The 22,464-nt window shown below is 37.5% G+C and overlaps 1 protein-coding gene across 3 annotated transcripts; it reads right to left on the bottom strand.

Annotated features, from left to right (window-relative positions):
- Positions 1 to 2,366: 2,366 nt before the first annotated feature.
- On the bottom strand, positions 2,367 to 21,208 carry LOC114222279 (butyrophilin-like protein 1). Of its 3 annotated transcripts, none has more exons than XM_088024049.1 (9): positions 21,118 to 21,208; positions 18,465 to 18,815; positions 17,589 to 17,870; positions 17,247 to 17,447; positions 16,701 to 16,721; positions 16,584 to 16,610; positions 16,373 to 16,399; positions 14,384 to 14,410; positions 2,367 to 2,807 (listed from the first exon to the last, which is right to left on the bottom strand). In XM_088024049.1, exons 1-9 carry the CDS (start codon positions 21,194 to 21,196, stop codon positions 2,788 to 2,790), a joined length of 1,035 nt encoding a protein of 344 aa, XP_087880175.1. In that variant the 5' UTR covers positions 21,197 to 21,208; the 3' UTR covers positions 2,367 to 2,787. The 3 variants fall into 3 exon arrangements, with proteins under 3 accessions (XP_087880175.1, XP_027976557.1, XP_087880174.1); XM_028120756.2 differs by lacking the exon at positions 2,367 to 2,807 and adding an exon at positions 12,455 to 13,727; XM_088024048.1 differs by lacking the exons at positions 2,367 to 2,807; positions 16,701 to 16,721 and adding an exon at positions 12,455 to 13,727.
- Positions 21,209 to 22,464: the final 1,256 nt, after the last annotated feature.

The raw sequence follows: 22,464 nt of genomic DNA, 5'->3' as shown, positions 1-22,464 counted from the left end.
TTTATATCAGCAATATGCACAATAGCCAAACTGTGGAAAGAGCCAAGATGTCCATCAACAGATGAATGATAAAGAAGAAGTGGTACATATATACAATGGAATATTATGCAGCCATCACAAGGAATGAGATCTTGCCATTTGCAATGACGTGGATGGAACTGGAGGGTGTTATGCTAAGTAAATCAATCAGAGAAAGACATGTATCCTATGACTTCACTAATATGAGGAATTCTTAATCTCAGGAAACTAACTGAGTGTTGCTGGAGTAGTGGGGGTTGAGAGGGATGGGGTGGCTGGGTGATAGACATTGGGGAGGGTATGTGCTATGGTGAGCACTTGAATTGTGCAAGATTGTTGAATCACAGATCTGTACCTCTGAAACAGATAATACAATAGATGTTAAAAAAAAAAGAAGAAGATAGCAGAAGGAGAAGAATGAAGGGGGGGGAATCGGAGGGAGAGATGAACCATGAGAGCCTATGGACTCTGAAAAACAAACTGAGGGTTCTAGAGGGGAGGGTGGTGGGAGGATGGGTTAGCCTGGTGATGGGTATTAAAGAGGGCACGTTCTGCATGGAGCACGGCTGTTATGCACAAACAATGAATCATGGAACACTACATCAAAAACTAATGATGTAATGTATAGTTATTAACATAAAAATAAAAAAATACAAGACCAAGTTTTTCCAGCCTCTCTTTCCTTTCATTTTTCCAGGAATAAATAGTAATTATTATTGTGTATGTCTTACACATACACAGAAATTATACTACTTGTAGAAGACCTCCTTTATACTGTTATATGACAAGATTGAAACCAAGTAAATTTGAAGATCTGATTAGCTCTATTAAACAATTCATGAATCAGGGAGCACCCTATGTAGCATGTAAAGAGGTGCTCCAAGGAGTTCTACAAAATGTAATGTTTTTTATAGAAGGAGGGTGTAAGCAAGGAAGTTATTAACAAAAGAAAAGGATTATACCAGGAGAAGTCACCTTCTAGGGGCAAAAGCAAGGGGCCTTATTATATGGATTACCTTATTTTTTTTGTTGAGTGGAGAAGTCCCAGGTGGCAGACTCTTTGGCTTGGATTGAAAATTCCTGACTGACTAGTTAAGACCTTTTCTGTAGGATTTTGAAACTGTAATTAGATTTTGGATTAAGTACCAGTTTGGGAACTCAGTCTAAGTGACACCATTTGGGCCTGTGCTTTTTCTGTTTTTAACAATACCAATTACTGCTTTAGTAATTAATTAAGCAAAGTATATCAGAAAAGCAACATAAAAATGGATCAAATAATTTAATATTCCCTAATTGGACACTCACCTAATTCTTACTTCAATAGTTGCATATCCCCATCATAAAACTTGTTCTTTAAAAAAATTATTTTTTTAAACATATGTGCTTCATGTTTTCATAAGGACTCATATATAGCTGGCAAATCTGGAATCAGATCTAGTACCCCTGTATGTCAAAGATCAAAAAAACTAATGCAGAGTCACTGTTTATAGTGTTTCACTTGTGTGCTTTCACTTACTTTCTCTGGTGCACCCCATTGTAGGCTGGAGCAATAATTGACAAGTGTGAGTTTTTGTCTTTCTGCTTTTAGCTACATAAAAGAGAAAAAATGATCATGTAAAAATAAAATGATGAATGAATGGGAATATCGTAGTTTACGTTTCTTATTATAAATAAATCATATTATTTTAAAAGAAACAGGGAAGCAAAAGTATCAAATATAAAGGAGAACTGGGGGGCGCCTGGGTAGCTCAGTCGTTAAGCAGCTGCCTTCGGCTCAGGTCATGATCCCAGGGTCCTGGGATCGAGTCCCACATCGGGCTCCCCGCTCAGCGGGGAACCTGCTTCTCCCTCTCCCACTCCCCCCTCTTGTGATCCCTCTCTCACTGTCTCTCTCTGTCAAATAAATAAAATCTTTAAAAAAAATCAAGATTCTTTTAAAAAAATAAAGTAGGGACTGGGAAGAAAAAATAGTTTTAGGCAAAATATAAAATGTCCAATCATCAGGGGGGATTTTGTATAGCTGCACAGGAAGTGCATTGCATGGCTCAAGGGATGTCAATCCTGTAGACTAGAGGTAAGCAAATTTTTTCTATAAAGAGCCAGAAAGGAAATAATTCAGGCTTTGTGGGCCACATACAGCCTCTGTCACATATTATTCTCTTTTTCTCCCCACAGATCTTTAAAAATGTAAAAGAATGTTCTTGGTTGTAAACTATACAAAAACAAACTATGGGCTAGAATTGGACCATAGGTTGTGGTTAGCAAAAGCCTGCTATATAACATCTGAAGTGGAGATGTACAATATACTCACCCTCCAATAGTAATAACATCAAGAATTTATTCAAAAGCATGAAAATATTATTCATATCCATGTCAAATCCCTACCTTTTTGGGAAATGCAAACCCAAATCTCAAATGAGATTATTGGATACTTAAGGAAGTTTCAAAGGAATCCTGGAATATACACATTTGGGGATGTATTTGTATAGGCAGACCTCAGAAAGGTTTGGCATTCAAAACACTATGAAAGTTCTTGAATGTAAAAGGCCCATATGAGATGTGTACAAATCTAGTTCTTCAGGCTGCATGCAAATGATTATTATACACATTCATTTCTTAACATAGGCAAAATGTATTTCTTTAATCATAAAAATATAATAAGATAAATTGGAGAATATATCCAGCAACCTGGAGCTTCTTCACCTCTTTTCCAACCAAAAAGTCTCCAAGTCTGTAGATGGTGTAGGTTCTAGGAAGTCTTTTCAGGTGTTAGCAGCTGCTCTCTAGTTCTGCCAAGTGTATAAGGCATAGATGATATGTCATTGTAAAAGGACACAGCTGAATGTATTCAACTTAAGATGTGTATTCAACTTCAATTTAACAAAGTTAAGGAATTATTATATTTAATATATGAATCATCTAGACTCTGAAGTTTTTTGAGGTTCCAATATTTTTCACACACAAAATAGCAATGCTTCATCATGTGGCTGTGAGATTGGACTACTTTAACTCCTGTTTCCCCTATGGGGATATTTCTTGCCAATGAATTCTCCCTTTATTCTCTTACCAAGGGGGAATGTTCTGTTTACTTCCCAATTCCCTCTAAAGAAGAAGACCTTATTCTTCACCCTTATTCCTCTCTTTCCTGTCATTTCCCCAGACAATGATCAGCTCTTCCCATAAGACATTTCTTTCCCATGCACTCCAGTTTCACAGCTTGCTTTCTGTTCTCCACTCTTCATAGAAGCATGCTTCCTTCTTCATGGGAACACATATTTTATTGATACATTTTAAACAGCACGTTTATTTTAAATTATTCTAGGGGCCCCTGGGTGGCAAGTTGGTTAAGCATCTGACTCTTGATTTTGGCTCAGGTCATGATCTCAGGGTCATGAGATAAAGTCTGGCATCAGGCTCCGAGCAGAGCAAGGAGACTCCTTAAGATGCCCTCTCTCCCTCTGCCCCTTCACCTCCCCCCCGACTTGTGTGCTCTTTCTTTTTCTCTCTAACATAATTAATTAATTAATTAATTGTATAGTATATCCTCACATGACCACAGTAGTTGGTTTTTTTACTAGTGTCTCTCAACACACTAGAAATAATTCCCTTATTGTTTCTTGATTTAGATGCCGTTTTCAGAAACTTTTTTAATGTACTCAGCCTGGTCTGAAACTTACTTACAGTACAGTCTACAAACATGAGAAGGCAGCATCTATAGAAATCTTACTAGCTTCAAACAGAATTGCTGCAAATTACATATATATATATACATGTAATTAAAAGATTTTTTTAAATTAATTAATTAATTAAGAGAGAATGAGGGCAAGGGGAGGGTGCAGAAGGAAAGAGAGAGCGAGATTTCAAACAGACTCTGAGCTGAGTGCAGAGCCCAGTGCAGGGCTCCATCTCAGATCATGACCTGAGCTGAAATAAGAGTTAAGCACTTAACATGTTGACTGAGACACCCAGGTGCCCTGTGAATTATACATTTTATTAGACTATCCACTCCTGACTTTTCTCCACATATTCTCCCTACCACCCACTCAAATGTATTTGTCCAGTCCTTTTTTTTAAATAAGTTAATATATATTTTTAAGTAATCTCTATACCCAACTTGGGGCTCAAACTTATGACCCCAAGATCAAGAGTCCCGTGTTCTACTGACTGAACCAGCCAGATGGCCTGTATTTGTCCAGTCCTAATTCAGTTACACCAGTTATATTTTTGCTTCTATATTGGTAAGGATATTAATATTGATATTTTTTGTACACAAAGTCTTTTCCCTTTTGCTCATTAGTTATCTCCAATCTGAGTACTGCCAGAAAACATTTACCTTATGATTATATAAAAGTTGCTTTTTTCCAGGTTCAATATCATAACTACTGGGTCACCTGAAGAAGACTATTCCTAGTATCATAACAAATGATGTATCTGTTCTTATACTTCGGCAGTTGCTTAAGATCATGCCTTATACTTCTTTAAAATACCTCAATTTTTCTCAAACTATCTTTTCTGCTAAGCTCCCCACTCCTGCATTTATTTTTTCCAGGATAATTTATTCTCTGAACGCTCCACACTTCCATCTTGGGCAGTGGCCATTTGTGGTCTTCCACCCTCTTTGAACACTCTCCTTGCTTATTGTAATTTTCCCACATTAGAGGTTCTCCTCTCCAGGTGGACTGTAGACAGTGGTAATATGCAGTGTTTTCCTAAACAACTCCTGTGATGGCTAGGAGTTTTATTACTGCTCATGTTCATCAGTCTAGCTTTCTGATTACCAAGTAGTTTGTGTGCTTTGTAATATCCTTTAATACAAACCTTTTCAGCTAAAACTTGACAGAAGTAGAATCTTTCCTTTCCAGTTTGTAATATTGATGGAATCAGTTTCACCAACCTTGAAATATTTTCCTCTGAATCTCTTGCTCTTTGTTACTTCGGAATTCTTTTCACTATTCAACTGGGTTGGATCCACTTTCTTGGTTTAGGCCTCATTTCTCTGGAATATTATCTTCAAGATCTTTCTAGGAGCACATGTAGTAGGTAAAATTTCTGAGACCACGCATCACTGAAAATATTATTTTCCCAAAATACTGTTTATACTTTAGCTAATTATTGAATTCCTGATCACTTCAGAAATTAGAAGGCACTGCTCTACTGATTACTATTATATAATGTTGCTGATGGGAAACAAGATGCCAGTTTGATTCATGTCCTCTTATAAGTAATCTTTTCACAGAGATTTACTTGGTGAAGATTTCTCCCTGTCCCAGGATTCTGACCATCTATTAAGACTCTGATCTTTCCTCATCTCTGGAAGATTCTCTTCTATTAGGTGCCGCATATTTCTATAAATATATATGTAAATTATGAACATATATATTTGTTATGTCTATGTAATATATTGTGTATATCTATTTGTTTCTTTTCATTGTTCCCATTTTCAATCAATTCTTAATTTATAAATAAGTTAATGAATTTTTAAAATTGTAGATTCTATTTATTTACTATTTATATACATTTTTATAATAACTTTCATTGAAATATAGTTGACATACAATATTATATAAGTTTTAGGTGTACAACATAGTGATTTGGCAATTCTATACATTGTGCTATGCTCACCACAATAAGTGTAGTTGCTGTCAGTATATATTATTAGAATAGTATTAACTATATTCCCTATGCTATACTTCTCATCATTGTGATGACTCGATTTTATAACTGGAAGTTTGTACCTTTTAATCCCTTTCACCTATTTTGCCCATTCCCCCACCCAATTTTAGAATGGTTTAGATTTATAGAAGAGTCCAGAGTTAGTGCGGTTGTTGCCATGTACTCCAACCCAGTTTCCCCTATTAGCATTTTTTACATTTGTGTGGTGCTATGGTCACACTAATAAACCATTGTGGATGCATTATTATTAACTGAAGTTCATACTTTATTCAGATTTCCTTAGTTTTTTACCTAATTGTCTTTTTCGGTTCCAGGATTCTATCCAGAATACCATAGTACATTAATTTGTCATATCAACATACGCTGCTCTTGGCTGTGAGAGTTTCTAAGATGTTCTTTATTTTTAATGACCTTGACAGTTTGAAGAGTTCTGGCAAAGCATTTTATAGAATGCCTTCTTCAATTTGGGATTGTCTTCATTTTTCTTAAATGGTTAGACAAGAGTTATGTGTTTGGGGATGAAGCCCACACTCTATTAGTGTGGACAATTCTTGTCACATCATTTCAAGGGTACATACAGTCAACCCTGAGATCATGACCTGAGCCGAAGGCAGACGCTTAACCGACTGAGCCACCCAGGTGCCCCAGAGAGAAGCAGACTCCCTGCTGAGCAGGGAGCCGGATGGGGGACTCGATCCCAGGACCATGGGATCATGACCTGAGCCAAAGGCAGACGCTAACTGAGCCACCCAGGCCTCCCTTTTTGATGTTAATCTTGACCACCTGATCTTAATCTTGAGTTATCAATTAGTGATAGCAGAGAATGATAGGCAGAATAATGGCTTCTTAAAATATCTGCATTCTCATCCCCAGAATCTGTAGCTTAGTTATATGTTATATATTTATATTATGTTATATATGTTATATATTTTATATTTATATATGTAAAATATATAACATATATTATACATAGCAAATAGGGATTAAGAAAGAAAAAATTAAGGTTGTCAATAAACTAAGTGTAGGATAGGAAGATTATCCAGGGTTATCTGAATGGGCCTATTATAACAAAGATCTTTAAAAGTGGAAGAAGGAGATAGATCAAAAGGTCAGATTGATGCAATATGGGATGAATTCAACCTGCTATTTCTGGTTTGAAGATGAAGGATGGAGACCATGAGCCAAAGAATACCAGCAACTTCTGAAGCTGGAAAGCCAAGGAAACAGATTCCCCTAGAGCTTCCAAAAGGGAAGAATGGAATCCTGCCAACACCTTGATTTTAGCCCAGTGAGACCTGTCAGACTTCAGAACTTTAATATGATAATTTGTGTGGTTTTAAGCCACTAAATTTGTGGTAATTTGTTAGAACAGCAATATAAGGCTATTATAAGGATGTTTAAAACTCAAACTGTAATGGTTGATTTACCAATATTTCTCCATTTAGTTCTATTAGTTTTTGCCTCATGTACTCTGATATTCTGATGTAGGTACATATACATTTAAGATTGTTGTTGTTTTTCTCGTTTTTTACTTAAATTCTAGTTAGTTAACATAAAATATATTAATAGTTTCAGGTGTAGAATTTAGCGACTCAACATTTACATACAAGGATTGCTATGTCTTCTTGGGGAATTAACTCCTTTATCATATGTAGTACCTTTATCTGAAATTAATATAAATATTTTGGCTTGCTTTCAATTAATATTAGTATGATATATCTTTCTCTATCCCTTTACTTCTAAGTATTTGAATATTTATAATTTAAAATGAGTTTCTTATTGACAATGTTTGGCTAGGTTTTGTCTTTATTTTTATCTATGCTGACAATCACTGTCATTTGATTGGTGTATTTAGACCATTCATGGTTAGGATGATTTTTTTCTGTATATAGTCAAATTAACATGTATTACCTTTGTAACTGTTTTCTATTCATTGCTTTTGTTCTTCTTTATCTCCCTTCATCCTTTTTTGCCTTTTCTGTTTTTTTTTCTTTCTTTTTTTTTCAGTACAAAATGGTGATTTTATTAAGCACAGAGACAGGACCCCCGGGCAGAAAGAGCCGCTGCCTGCCGCTGCCTGCCGCTGCCTGCCGCTGCCTGCCGCTGCCTGCCGCTGCCTGCCGCTGCCTGCCGCTCCCTGCCGCTCCCTGCCGCTCCCTGCCGCTCCCTGCCGCTCCCTGCTTGCCTTTTCTAGTTTTAACAGATCCTTTTATGTGGTTCCATTTTACTGTATCCTTTAGCATATTATTTATACTTCCTTTAAACCCTCTTAGTGATTTACCTGAAGCTTACAATGTATATTTGTAATAGAGTATTCCCAAATAATTTTCCTATACCTTGTGGTATTGCTGTCATTCATTTCATTTATCCATATACTATAATGTCCCAAAATTTTGTTCACAGTGCTGTGCAACTATTAGCTCCATTTAGTTCTAAAACATTTTTATTACTTCTGAAGGACACTTCCTACCCACGAAGCAGTCACTCTTCATTACTTCCTCTCCCCCTCCCTCGGAAACCACTGATCTGCTTCTTGTCTGTATGGTTTGACCTATTCCAGGTATTTCATATAAATTGCATTGTACCATATGTGACTTCTTGTGTCTGGCTTTTTTACTTAGCGCACTGGTTTTCCTGGATATGTAATTCCTTCCATTCCACTGGAAGATTTGAATTTACTCTCTTCCTGCTTACATGCTTTCTGACAAGAAATTAGCTGTAATTCTTACTCTTGTTCCTTTATGGGCAATATGTAACTTTCTTTGAGATTTTCCATATATCTTTGGTTTTATACAGTTTGAGTGTAATGTGCTTAGGTATAACGTTTTTAGTGTTTCTCCTTTTTTGGTTTTCTCTGAGCTTCCTGGATCTGTGTTTCCCTGTCAAATAGTTTGGGAAGCTCTCAGCCATCATTACTTCAAATATTTCTTCTGCTTTCTCTCTTCTCCCAGTATTCCTATTGCACAGATGTTATATCTTTAGATATGTCTGACAGTTATTGGATGTTCTGTTCTCTTTTTGTCATTCTTTCTTTTCTTGCATTTTAGTTTGGGAAATTTCTATTCACCTCTCTTCAGGTTCACTATTTCCTTGGCCATTTTGGGTTTACTGACAAAAAATGCCATCAAATGCATTCTTCATTTCTGTTACTATATATATATTTTTTATTTCTAACATTCCCATTGGGTTCGTTCATAGAATTTTTTGTATCTCTGCTTATGTTACCGATGTGGTCTTGCATGTTTCCTTTTTTATTTCCACTGGAGCCCTTACTATATTATTCATAATTATTTTAAATTTCCTGCCTGATAATTACAACTTCTGTGTCATATCTGAGTCTTATTCTGATGTTGAATTTTGCCTTTTCAAACTATTTTGTTTGTTTGTTTTTTGTTTTGTGTGTGTGTGTGTGTATTTCATTTTGTTTTTGCCTTTGGCATGCCTCGTAATTTTTTGCTGAAAGTCATTCTTGTTGGATGAGGTAATAGAAACTAAAGCAATCAGGCCTTTAGTGGGAAGATTTATATTAATCTGATAGGAGTTAAGCTGTATTTAATGTTTTCTGTGGCATAGGCTTTAAATTCCTCTACTGTTCTTATTTTTGTCCCCCCTCTTGGCCTTGGATTTTCACTATGTACTGTTTTTTAAAGTCTAATTCTAATTTCCTTTTTTATTTCTTGTTTGACCCAAGGTTTGTAGAGGTATGTTTCCAAATATATGGGGATTTTTGCAGATATCTTCCTGGGTTACTTTCTAGTTTAAGTTTATTGTAAACAGAGAAGATACTTCCTATAATGTGAATCTTTTTTAATTTATTGAGATATAGTTCAGAAGATGGTGTCTTTCTGTAAATATTCTGCATAAGCTTGAATAAAATGTGCTTTCTCTTGCTCAGTGGTATGTTCTATAAATGTCAATTAGGTCATGTTGGTTGATGGTTTCATTCAAGCCTTCCATATCCTTATAATCTACTGTTCCATCCATTATTAACAGATGGGTATCAGATTTTTATTTATGAATTTTGAAGGTCTTTTAAATAATATTTAGCATTTATTGTTTATGTTTACTTAAATGTTTATTGTTATCTGAACTTTTAGTATTACAAGATTCTCTTGATGATTTGATCCCTTTAGTGTTATAGGATGACCTTCTTTATCCTGGATAATATTCACTCTTTGTTTTGTAATCTACTTTGATGTTAATAGAGCCATTCCAGCTATATTTTCATTAATGTTTGTATAATATGTCTTTTTCAATCATTTTAATTTTAACCTATTTTTGTTTTTATATTTAAAATATTTTTCTTGTGGGCAGCATATATTTAGCTATTTATTTTCTTAATCAATCCAAAGATCTTCCTTTGCTTTTGATGTCATTGCTGATATGGTTCAAGTCTATCATCTGTTTATTTTCTATTTGTTCTATCTATACTATGTTAACTTTTTCCTTTTTCTGTTTTAATTAGTTGATTATTTTTTAATGATCCATTTTATTTCGTTTTCTGGCTTAATACCTGTAATTTTGTTGTTATTTTAGTGGTTGTTTGCAGTTTATAGCATTCACATTTAACTTACAACATTCTAACCTCAACTGCTGTTGTATTACTTCAGGTCTACTAGGAGACTTATAGCAGTGTATTTTCATGTCTTCCCTCCTGGGCTTTGTGCTATTGTTGTCATCATTACATTTTTTCTTCTGTTGTAAATCCCATTCTTCACTGTTACTATTTTTGTTTAAAGAGTCTCTTATCTTTTACAATTTTTAAACAGGGACGCCTGGGTGGCTCAGTCGGTTAAGCATCTGCCTTTGGCTCAGGTCATGATCCCAAGGTCCTGGGATCAAGTCCTGCATTGGGCTCCCTGCTTCACGGGGAGACTGCTTCTCCCGCTGCCTCTGCATCTCTCTCTCTGTCTCTCATGAATGAATAAATAAAATCTTTAAATAAAAAATAAAAATAAAATAAAAATTTTAAACATCTTTATTTCACATTTGCTTTTGAAAAATTTTCACTGAGTATTAAATCTATTCTGATATATTTTTCCAGTCCTTTATGATGTTCCTCCACTGTTTTCTCACTTGCACTGTTTACAGTGAGAAATATTCTGTCATCTTTATCTTTGTTCTTCAGTAGATATTTTAATTTTTTACTCTGGCTTCTTTAAATCTCTGGTTTTAAGTAATTTGATTTTCATGTGCTATGTGTTTTCTTTACTTTTGTGCTTTGAGTTCATTGAACTTTGCTATAGAATGACTGTGTGCTCCCAAAATACATATGTTGAAACTTGATCCCCAAAGTGATGGTATTTGGTATTTCCACATTGGGGAAGTAATTAAGACATGAGGGTAGAGCCCTTATAGATGAAATTGTGTCCTTAAAAAGGAGACCCCACAGAACTCCATCACCCCTTCAGTCATGTAAAGACACAGTGTAAAGACAACCATCTACAAACCAGGAAACTAGCTCTCACTAGACATCAAATCTGAAGGCACCTTGATCTTGGACTTCTCAGCCTCCAGAATCATGAGAAATAAACTTCTGTAGTTTATATGCCACTAAATCTATGGTATTTTTAGTGCAGCCCAAACGGACTAGGATAGCTTTTTTGGATCTGGAGTTTATAATGATCAAATTTAGAATATATTTTTGGTTCTTATTTTCTCAATTTTTTTTTCTTGTTCACCCTGTTCTTCTTTTCAAGGACTTCAATTGCCTTTGTACTGGGCTCTTTAAAGTTTTCCCACAATTCACTGATACTCTTTATTTTTTTAATTCTTTCTTTTTCTGAGTGTTTTATTTGGATAGTTTCCATTTCTATGTCTTCAAGTTTGCTGATCATTTATTTCTGCAATGGTTAATCTGCTGCTAACCATATCCAAGGCAATTTTTATCTAACACATTGTCATTTCCATCTAAAGAAGTTGAATTTGGGTCTTTCTTTTAAATGCATATCTCTAGTGAACTTTTTGAATATCTGGAACATAGTTACAACTTCTGTTTTAATGTCCTTATCTGTTAAATCTAACACCTGTATCAGTTCCATGTTAATTTCAATTTATTGATTTTTTTGTTCATTATGAGTTGGATTTTCCTGCTTCTTTCCAAGCTTGGTAATTTTTTATTGGATGCCAGACACTTCATTTTACCTGGTTGAGCTCTGCTCTGGAATGAAGTTAGATACTTGTAAATAATTTGGTCTTTTTGAGTCTTACTTTTAAAAGATTTATCAGTATTGGATCAGTTTTTAGTCTAGTGCTAATTACTCCCTGCTGCTGGGGCAAGAGTATTCTGGGTACTCTACCCCATATCCACAGAATTTACCAGGTTTTTCAGTCTAGCTCATAGGAGCATATTCTCTTCTTACCCCTGTTTAAACACTAAGTACTCTTTCCTCTAGTCATCTCATTTTAATCTAACAGATAGGTTTGATTAGAGGGAGAAGAAAGGCCTTTCCTTACCTCTGCTGGTGGATATACTTAGAGTTCCCCCAAATATAAAGTAGTCATTTCCCTTATTAATATCTTAGGCAAAGCAATAAAATGTCTCTCTCTTTCTTTAATAAGATAAATACCTCAAAATGCTCTTACTTCGTTGGTTTTCCCAGACCTCTATCATGTTAACATCATCACATTTGTTAGAATTGGATTGTGATTGATACTTATTTTTTCTTTCCTCAAATTATCCTTGCATTTAAGATATAGATTAACATTATTAAATTATAATTTATTTATTTATTTTAAAAATTTTATTTATTTATTTGTCAGAGAGAGAGTAAGAGAGAGCACACAAGCCAGGGGAGCAGCAGGTAGAGGAAGAAGTAGGCTCCTCACTGAGCAAGGAGTCCAGTGTAGGACTGGATCCCAGGACCCTGGGATCACGACCTGAGCCAAAGGCAGACGTTTAACTGACTGAGCCACCCATGCATCCCTCAAATTACAATTTAACTTTTCTCCCTCAACATTAGAAAATAACACTATTTTGTTGCTTTTATTCAGCGTTGCTATGAGAAAGGTGAAGAAGTTTATCTAATTTTTACCCCTTTGAATACTGCTTTACCAGGGTCACTCAAGTGTTCACAGACCAGTGAAATATATTGACTCTTTCCTACCAGTTCTTTATGAGACAAACACAGAACTAGAGTATTACAAACATTTCAGAGCAAATTGACAGAGTAATTTTAAGCATATGGAATCTAACAATAAGCTTATTACAACTTGTAATTGTATGCATTGGTTTTTTTAATGACTTCATTTTTCCAGTAATTTATTTTAGAAAATTATCAGTCTGTGATATATTATATATAAAGCAAGAAACAGCATTTATAACAATAACAATTACAACAAAAAGTTTCTTCTCTGCAATTAAGAAACACTGCTGGTCATGGGGACTCATGGAGTCTCAAGCCAAGAGGCCTTATCATCAGTGAGCCTGAGGTCACCCATCAAAACTGGCATTCTAGGGTTTACAGAGAATAGGCTATTGTCTTCACTGTACAGTTTCTTCCTCTAAGTCACTTACTATTGCTCTGATGGGGAATGCTGCATGGATTTAAAGCTGAAGTAAGGATAGAGTGACCCATAGAAGCTTGCCTGGGTGAAGGAGAAGATGTGGGTGCCCTGAGTCATGTCATAGAAAGAAATATCATGGCCTTCATAATCCAAAAAAATCACAATCTTTTGTGGATACTTTTCTATCTGGAGATGCCCTTCCAGGGAAATGTCTTGAGGGCCACAGATAAGAGCCCTGTATTCACATCTTTTCTTCTCTAAGACTCTGAATATCTTGTCTTGTAGATCTGTGGATAACCCAATCTTGCCTGTGGGCTTCTCATAAATGCCTAGAGTCCACTCATCAGTGTCCTTAATATCCACTTCCCAGTAATGTCTTCCTGAGATGAAGCCTTCCTGATTAAGTGTGATAAGGTTGCAGTCTCCTTTCTTATCACTAAGAGGTAGATCCTGTGTTTCCTCTCTGAGGTTCTCTTTTCTCTCTGGGTCAGAATTATTCTGATGGATTACCTGATTTATAGTCACATCCGCTGTGGGGAAAGAAAAGAGAAGGGAAGGGCCAACAGTATATATTTCAGAAAGCTGTTGTGCAGGTGAAACTTTAGAGAAACAGGATCAAATAGTGAAAGAACACTTGTCCTCTGAATGTGTGTGTGTTGGGGGAGGTGGAGCTATGGGGTGCTTTCCCCATGGGTTCAATCCTACTTATCTCAGAGTGCCAGAGTGAGCTGGGACTTGCAGTGTTTACTTGAGAATAGTGTTTTTTCCAAATTATCTACAAATTAGAAGTATGTTCTTCAATTAGTATTAATAGGCTCCATGTCAGCTGGCTTCTTTACAAAAAGCAGCTAAGTTACTCGCATCATTTTGAGCACTTTTTACTCAGTTGGGGATTTCCTCAACTGAGGGGGCTATAATTTCGTTCAGAACCAAGTGGACCCCCCCACCCCCCACCACAGGTGAGAAAGCATGGCCAGTATATGAAGGTGTAAATACAACCAGAGTAGCTAATCCTAGCAGCAAATTTCAGTTCAGGCCAACAGTTAATGATCATGTTCTCCCCTCTCTTTACCAGAATAATGGTGCCTCTGTCTTTTCAACTAGGAGATGATGTTAGGAAGAAAAAAATGGGATATCAGAGGGCAGGTTGGAAAGGAGTCAAAAAGATAAACAAAGAGCCACTCACCAGGCTGGAACTTTTCCTTCCTCCAGTCTGAAAAAGAGCAATACAAATTGAGACTATGATGGAAGCATACCCACAGAATGAAGAGGAGGGACACACTTCCTTTCCTGGCTCATTGCTGTCTCTTCTCAGCTCTCTTTCGCTCTTCCTCTGAGCCCCATGAACTTGGCAGTGTCCAGAAATTACAAGACAAAGGGTGTACTTCCTACATGCTGTCTCAGATTAGAAACAATCCCTTCATTTGGCCCAATGCTGGGGGAGTAAGTCTGGAGAACACCTGGGACAGGGTCTAGTGTTCTAGGCACCTATGCTTTTAAGACCTCTGTGGCACTCCTCATTGAGGATGAAAGCTATAAAATATCCTTTTATTTTATTTTATTATTTTATTTCAGGGGTTTCCCAGCCGATGACCACTTCAGAGTAGAGTTCAATCTTCAGACCAAGGCTTTTAAACTGACCTTTTTTAATTTTAATGCTTGTTATCAAATTTTTAATATTTTTCTCCAGAGATAGAGTCTTCACGAGGAAGAGAACTACATCTGCCTCTGCCTGGGGCCACTTCTCTTATGATAGAACTTGTGATTTTATTTAAAGATTGGATATTCTCTTAGTGTCTTGGGGCAATAGGCAGATAAGAACTTATCCGTAATTCTTGATGGTCTCTCACTGAGCTGCCTACTTCTAAGAAAGGTAGCATTCTATATATAGAATTGATGAATATATGAGTCAAGAAGGGCATCTGCAATATTTTCATCTTAGAGATAAGAAGGCTGAGATTAAGAAAGCAAAAATGACTCAATTCCTCAGCTGTAATTGGTAGAGTTGGAACTAAAACCTGCATGTCCTAATCCTTACTACACTTTGCTCTCTCCTCTAGAATCATGGGAACATTTTTAAAGCAGCTCCTGAAAGAAAACTCTTAGTAGAGGGGCACCTGCTTTCAGCTCAGATCATGATCTCAGGGTCCTGGGATTGAGCCCTACTCAGGCTCCCTGCTCAGTGGGAAGTCTACTTCTCTCCCTCCCCCTGCTGGTACTCTCTCTCTCTCTCTCAAATAAATAAATAAAATATTAGAAAAGAAAAGAAAAGAAAAGGAAAGGAAAGGAAAGGAAAGGAAAGGAAAGAAAAAAAGAAAAGAAAATTCTTAGAAACTGTTTACCTGACTTTAATCCTTGGGAGGGCACCTTGACCCTGTCTTATCAAAGTATTTATCAGGCTGTGTGCTGTTGCCTGGTTCTTAGCTTACTTCCCCCAATGCACTTCAGGGTCAGAGACCATGGTTTATGCCACCAACATCTAGCATAATATTGGGCATATAAAAATGGCACAACTACATATTTAAGGAATTACCTAGTATGCTTTTGAGGTCTAACTCTATTACACACACAGTCTTAAACACACATAGATATCAGAAGATATAAAATAGCCAGTTCCCTCTACTACCAGATAAATATATTTTAAAATGATATTAAAATATTTTGAAAGATTGTTTTTCAAGCTTTTTCAAACATAAACCTTGTTCCTGTGTTTTGAACTTTACTCCGTTTATTTAAAATAGGTAAAATAAATAAAATAAATAATTAATATCTTTTTCCCAAATATAAAATTGATATGTTATCTGCTCTTTTAAACTTTATTCACAGTATAGAAATGCTGATATAATGTAGGGTATTTTTTTATTCTTCCTAAATCTCATCAAAATCGCTGAGTTCTTTTTCTTCCTTCTCCCTAGTGGTTGGGTTAACAATTCGTGTCGAGTCCTACTCTAGCCATGTGGAATTTACCAGTCAACAGTTATTTCTTCTTTAGACTTAGCTGTGAAAAACAATTGAATATTTGAGCTTCCGATTTCAAAATACTATAGATTCATACCAAATAAATCTTCACAACTTGCAAGTGGATGTGTGTGTGTGTGTATATGTTTATGTCTCTACTTATTTTATTTGGAATATCAGAGGCACATGGCAAGATCTAAGCCAGAGAGTTACTTACCAGGATACAGCAGAGCCTTCCTCCAATCTAAAACAGAACAAATCCAGTTAAGACAAGGCAAGACATCCAGAGCCTCACATTCTTCTCCCTCCCCCTTATTTTTTTTTCACTAGTCACTATTAAATCTTTCAGTCTTTTCCTCTGAAGAGAGGGAGCTGAGAAAGTGTTGGACATCAAAACATTGAGGAGTGTGGGAAACCCAGTCTCTTACCTGCAAGGTATAGTGACTTTCGCCGTTCTGAAAGAAACAAAATTCAGTGAGAGACCTACAACAGATGTGGAAAAGGGAGCAAATTCTACACAGGGCATGAGATGAAGCAAGACTCACCAAGCTCTGCCTTGATAATCTCTGAAAGAAGAGATATAAAATCCATCAAATTGGGTTTTAACTGCTCTTGAGTTCATGGAATAGCTGAAAGAATTCAATGTGGCCCTCCCTTAGGGCTCCCATAGTTAAGTAGGTGAGAAGAATTAACAAACATACATGTGGAATCTAAAATGACAAGTGCTAGGAAAAGTTACATGGGAAATGTCAGGGTCACTGAGGAAGGAGTGCCCACAGTTCATGGAAATTCAAGGTTTCTTAGGTGTTTCAGAAGCTAATCTTGAAGGAAGAATAGGAGGAGAAAATGGGGAAAGACATTTCCACAAGGAGAAACAACACCACATTTTGGGTACAGACCACTGCCCAGTTATGGGTTTCCAAGTTTCCCACATGGTTTCCTCCTTTCCATAACACTCCAGCTTTATGGAATTTTAGTACTATGTGTTTTCCTTGAGGTCCTTTGGTGACCTTTTATTTCCCTACCCACCTTATACAACCTGTACCCTCAGGTTTTCCACAAACCCTATTTGTCCTGCTGCCACAATTTACCTTTGTCCTTCAGTGCCATTTCCTTTTCATTTTTCATCTGATCTCTTTCATGAGATTCTCTTTTCTTTTTCTTTACTTCTCTTTCTTTGGCTTGATGTTCTCTCCAGCCAGTGTAGCTGATTCCAATGAGGAGGAGCATCAGCACAGGGACTGTCCCAGCCAGGGCTGCCTTCCATGGGTCCATCCTGGGGAAGAAGGGCTCTGACACAGGCATGTGAAGACATAGTGAGGACTAGCCTGGAGGCCATCCTGCCCTCTCTCCAAGGCTCCCTCAGCCCTCCTTCCCTCCTCCCTGCCCTCATCACACTCCCAACTCTGCTTTGAGGTTTGTGCCTCATTCACCTGGGAGGAAGATGGCTGATGCTTTCTCCTGTCCAGAGAGGGGATTCTGGATGGAACAGGTCACATTGCCTAGAGAGCTGTCTGTGACCACAAGAGATGCTTCCACATGGAAGAGCCTATCTTCATCTTGGGTCTGAAACTCAGAGAGGGACTGTAGATTCACTCCCATCATGTCACTCCACTGCACCCTGGGTTTTGGGAACCAGCCATCTGCAGAGCACAGCACTTGGATCCCACCATCCTTAGGTCCCATCATATGAACATGAGGTGCAGAGCCCAACCCTGAGGAGAGAAGGCATGTGTTTAAGGCCTGGGGTCCTTGGGGCTCAGGAGTCCCTGAGGCTGAAGACAGAAATGCCCTCACTAGACTGATAAGTAAACTGAAGCTCAGAGGTCAATAAACCTCTCACAGTGAATGTTAGACCAACCTGTGATTCAGTTTTAAAATCAACTTGATGCCTTTGCACTATACTTAGACTAAGAGAACTTTGGGGTCATTTAAAGGAGAGGAAAAAATAGGTACAATTAAAGTTAGAAAAAGGAGTTTAATCCTATAAATTGTCTTTCTCTACTGATTGGGTGAAAACTAATGTCTGAGGGTATCAATACTAGACTGAATTAATACTAGTTAATTTTCTGGGGTCTTTTATGATACAAAAACGTATTCAGAAATATTGCCTTTTTTGGTGTTTAAAAGTGAATAGAGTATGTAGTCTTAGCCTCATTGTATAGTTTAAGAAATTGACATTCTGCAAGGTAAATTAGCATATCAATATACAGAAGATCATAAGAAATGCCAGGTTAGGAATCCAGACATCCTTATTTTTCTCCTTGCTTTACACCATGACATACACCCTCTGTGCCAGGTTAACATACCTACAACATGCAGCTCCACAATAGCCTCTTGGGAACTCTGACCATCCTTAAAATGACACCGGTACTGTCCATGATCAGAGGCACGAACGTGATGGATCAACAGGACCACTCCCCCTTTGTTGATGGAGTCCCTCACCAACTCTGTCCTGCCGCGGTACTCCAGCATTTGCTCCCCACCTTGTTCCTGTCCATTTTGGTACACAAACACAGCGGGGGAGAGTTGGGTTCGGTACCACCGAATGTGCATGTGGGCGGCACTCTGCTCAGGGAACAGCTGACAGGGCAAAGTGGCATCTTCCCCTAGCAGAACCATGATGGACTCAGCTGGTCCCGTCACAGAAAACCCGGACACTGCGTGAAAATCAAAGACAGATTGGGGAAATGAGTGAGGGAGGATGAAACAAAAGACCCATCTGCATTTCTTTCTTATTTGCATTGTTTTCCAAAAAAGTTACATATATGTCTTAAAATATATATCTATATAATCTAACTTCTTCAACTATATTCTCCGGAGGTAACAACTACTGATTGTTTGGCATTTGAAAGGACAATTTTTCTATGCATTTACAAATAGCATTTATGTGTAAGTTATGTAAAACCTATATAAAGGAGACTTATTCAGAATTAAATGTGGCAAAGTAATTTATTAAGCAATTATCCCTTCTTTTGGTAGGAGAGGAGTGAAGGTACTTCTCTCCACACTCATGCTCTTCTCTCCCAACACACTGCTCCTAAGAGGATAAGTAGCCATTTCTAATCTAAAGATTAGAAATTTAGGTTACTCTGTGTTGAAGGTTGAAGGAAAGGATTAGCAGTGTTTTATATCAAAGTGAAATGTAGAATTTATCAAGTTAGGTTGTTTTTTTTTTTTAAATAACTGAATGCTTAGAATCATAAAGAATAGTTTTTCATAAAAATTCTTTTCTTTTTTTTTTAAAGATTTTATTTATTTATTTGAGAGAGAGAGAATGAGAGATAGAAAGCATGAGAGGGAAGAGGGTCAGAGGGAGAAGCAGACTCCCTGCTGAGCAGGAAGCCCGATGCGGGACTCAATCCCGGGACTCCAGGATCATGACCTGAGCCGAAGGCAGTCACTTAACCAACTGAGGCGCCCAAAAATTATTTTCTTAAGAGGACTTGGAAGCCAGCGGTTCCAGGTGGCAAGGGCGGAGCAGTCTTTACCAGAGAGGATGGTTGGATTCCCTGGGGCAGGGAAGGAGGATGCTGCAAGCCAAAAATGGGGACTTTGCTTAATTATGAAACAAGCTCCTTTATCAAGTCACTTAAGCCATCTGCTTGTAACTTATTTTAGTATAGAAATCAATGATAACTAAAAGGTGATGGATGCCCCCTGGGCAAAACTTGCACTGGCAGAGGCCAAGGATATTGTGGCTCTTTTGAATGGTCAGAGCTTAAGGGCCCACAAATGTAGTGACCCTGGAGTGGGAAGAATTCAAAAAGGCATGGCTGTGAGGGGGTCCAGGAGTGTTGAACACAAAGGGCAAGGCCACATGGGCTTAAAGGAAAAATCCCATGAACAGACTGTCCCAGAGAATGTGGATCAGGCAGTCCTAATCAAGAAGCATGATCTTGGCCATTGGGCTGGATGTGGGCCGTGGTCTCCCTTCTTTTCTATTTCTGTGTAATACCCAGAGTACTCAACAGATATGTGTTAACTGATATTAGTTAACTGATAAAGGACTACTGGCTATACACGTTATAGGAGTCATTTAATTTAGGAAAAGGTATTTGACATTACTTATATCTACAATGTAGTGTAAAAGTTATTCCATTTCACATAAATGGAATCATTACATTTCAATTTCTGCAATAAGGAACATCCAACCATTTTAGTACATATAATTGAGCTCTACTTATTGTTTTTGACACGGCCTATAGCATTGTGTTTAAGCTTTTCCTGTATCAGGGTAAATATTTATATTGCTTCTAATTTATTATTACTATAAACGGTCCCACAATAAACATTTAATACATTATACATATGCACATGGGAGAGCTTTTCTTTATGATAAATTCTTATAGAATTGCTGAATCAAAATGTATGGAAATCAAACATTTTAATATTCCCTGCCTAACTGACATCAAATTAAAGAGATTTTAATAGAAAATGTGATTATTGTAATCTCATAGCTGGTTTTTGTCCAAACCTGGAGTCTGAAAACTTTATCCTGAGGGTCCTTTCTATTTTATAAAAGAAGGACTCAAGTCCCAGAGGGGAAAAAGAAATGATTTGTCAAAGATCATAACCAGGGATTCCAAATTCTTTGTGCTCAGACTTAGGTTTCCTTGGCAATGTGAACATTATAAAGTATATTTTCACTGATACTGTTACACTGAAATTAAGCAGGCTAAAATCACCCATACTCAATAAAGATTTAGCTAAACATTACAACTATGAGTTTTATAAAATCTACCCAAAGTAATAAGGGCTGTTGATATAAAGATCACTCCCATTCTTGGCCAGAAACTTCCAGTCTTTGGTTGGTACAAACACAGTTACAGCCTCCCCCCAGTATAACTGCCTTTGAGAGGAGGTACAGTGACCACCAATGGATGATCAAGATTTTTCATCATCTGAGAAGAGCCATTAAAAACAAGTCAATAAATAAAGAGACGGAGAGAGAACACTGACCTGCTGAGTACCATGTAGACACACGGAGAAGGAGGAGAAGGGGGAGGAAGCCACCAGAAGAGTCAGGAGAACACACCATCTTCTTCAGAGCAGAAAGTGAAAGCACGAAATGTTCACTCTGACAAGGAAGTACTCTGTAAGAGAAGGTGGTGCAAAAGCCACCAGAGTGAAAACTTCAGGAAAAAAAAATCCCTGTTCAAAGATTTACTTTTATAACGCAAATATGAATTTTTTGGCTGTTCTTCCTCACAGACTGCCACCAACTCCAACCCTTCCCCAATGGATTTTCTTTCCCTCTCTTCTTTCTGAAAACCAACTGCTTCCCCAGCAGGTGTAGAAAACTGTAAACCACTCTCTTTTGTCCTGTGGGCTTTTGTGAAATTGAAAAACCCTGAGTTCATTTTGAGAAATGCAGGCAGACACAAAATTAGTCCACTCCTATTGGCCAATCTAACTTCCTCCTTCTCGCCTTCATTCATTGATTCATTCATGCATTTACTTATTTATTTTTACTATAAACACTCTTGTGGCTTAACTCCAGAAAGAGAAGGGAGTTTTCTCACTATGTGGCCCAGAGCTCAGGCCCTTTTGTTTTTAGGACCCACATCTCCTACAGACACACCTCCACATCACCACACATTTCTCTCTCACCATCCAGATTGAGCCAGGAGGCTTTCTGGAAGCTCCTGATCTCCTCAGTTAAACTATAAGGCCCAGCTCCAGAGACAATTGGTACCTGGTTGTTCTTGTGGTCAGCGTCCAAAGGTGTGGCTGCAGGGGCTGAGAATAGTAGGTTTCTAACCCATCCCTGGACTGGAAACATATCCTTAGGAAGGGGGACAAACAGGGCTACCAAAAGGCACTGACATGTGAATGCTTCTCCTAGAATGGGTCCAATATTAAAGTCATAGCCTGCCTGCAGCTCTTGCGGTTACTTTGAAAGTGGAGGTAATAAAGGGGACTATCCTAGGGGACTTTGGACTGGGCACAGCTCTGGAATGATAAGAACTCTAAAATGTGCTTTGGTCAAAAATGCTCAGTGTAGCTTCCTCCTCCTACCTGCAAAGGGCTGAAATCACATTATTCAGGGAGGGAGAATCCTCTTCTTGTGTGGTATTCAAGGATGTTGGTCATCCCAGTGTTTAACTTACAAAGTTAACTGATTTAGAGAACAAGAACAAGAGATACAGGCTTCCTCCTACCACACCCTAACTGGCATTGGAGACTGCAGGGGAAAATAGGAGGTCAGAAATGGAGGGCTCTGTGCTCTGAGAAGCTTAGGGCTGTATTTCCAAAACCTTAGGGCTCCCAAGAGTAAAATGGGAATAATAACACAATTCTACAGTC

This window comes from Eumetopias jubatus, unplaced genomic scaffold, assembly GCF_037043125.1.
Source record: "Eumetopias jubatus isolate StellerSeaLion01/CBP00866 unplaced genomic scaffold, mEumJub1_p1.0 scaffold_6, whole genome shotgun sequence".
In the NCBI taxonomy this organism is placed as follows: Eukaryota; Metazoa; Chordata; class Mammalia; order Carnivora; family Otariidae; genus Eumetopias; species Eumetopias jubatus.
Note: the sequence above shows the minus strand (reverse complement) of the source record. Positions and strands in the feature narration are given on the sequence as shown.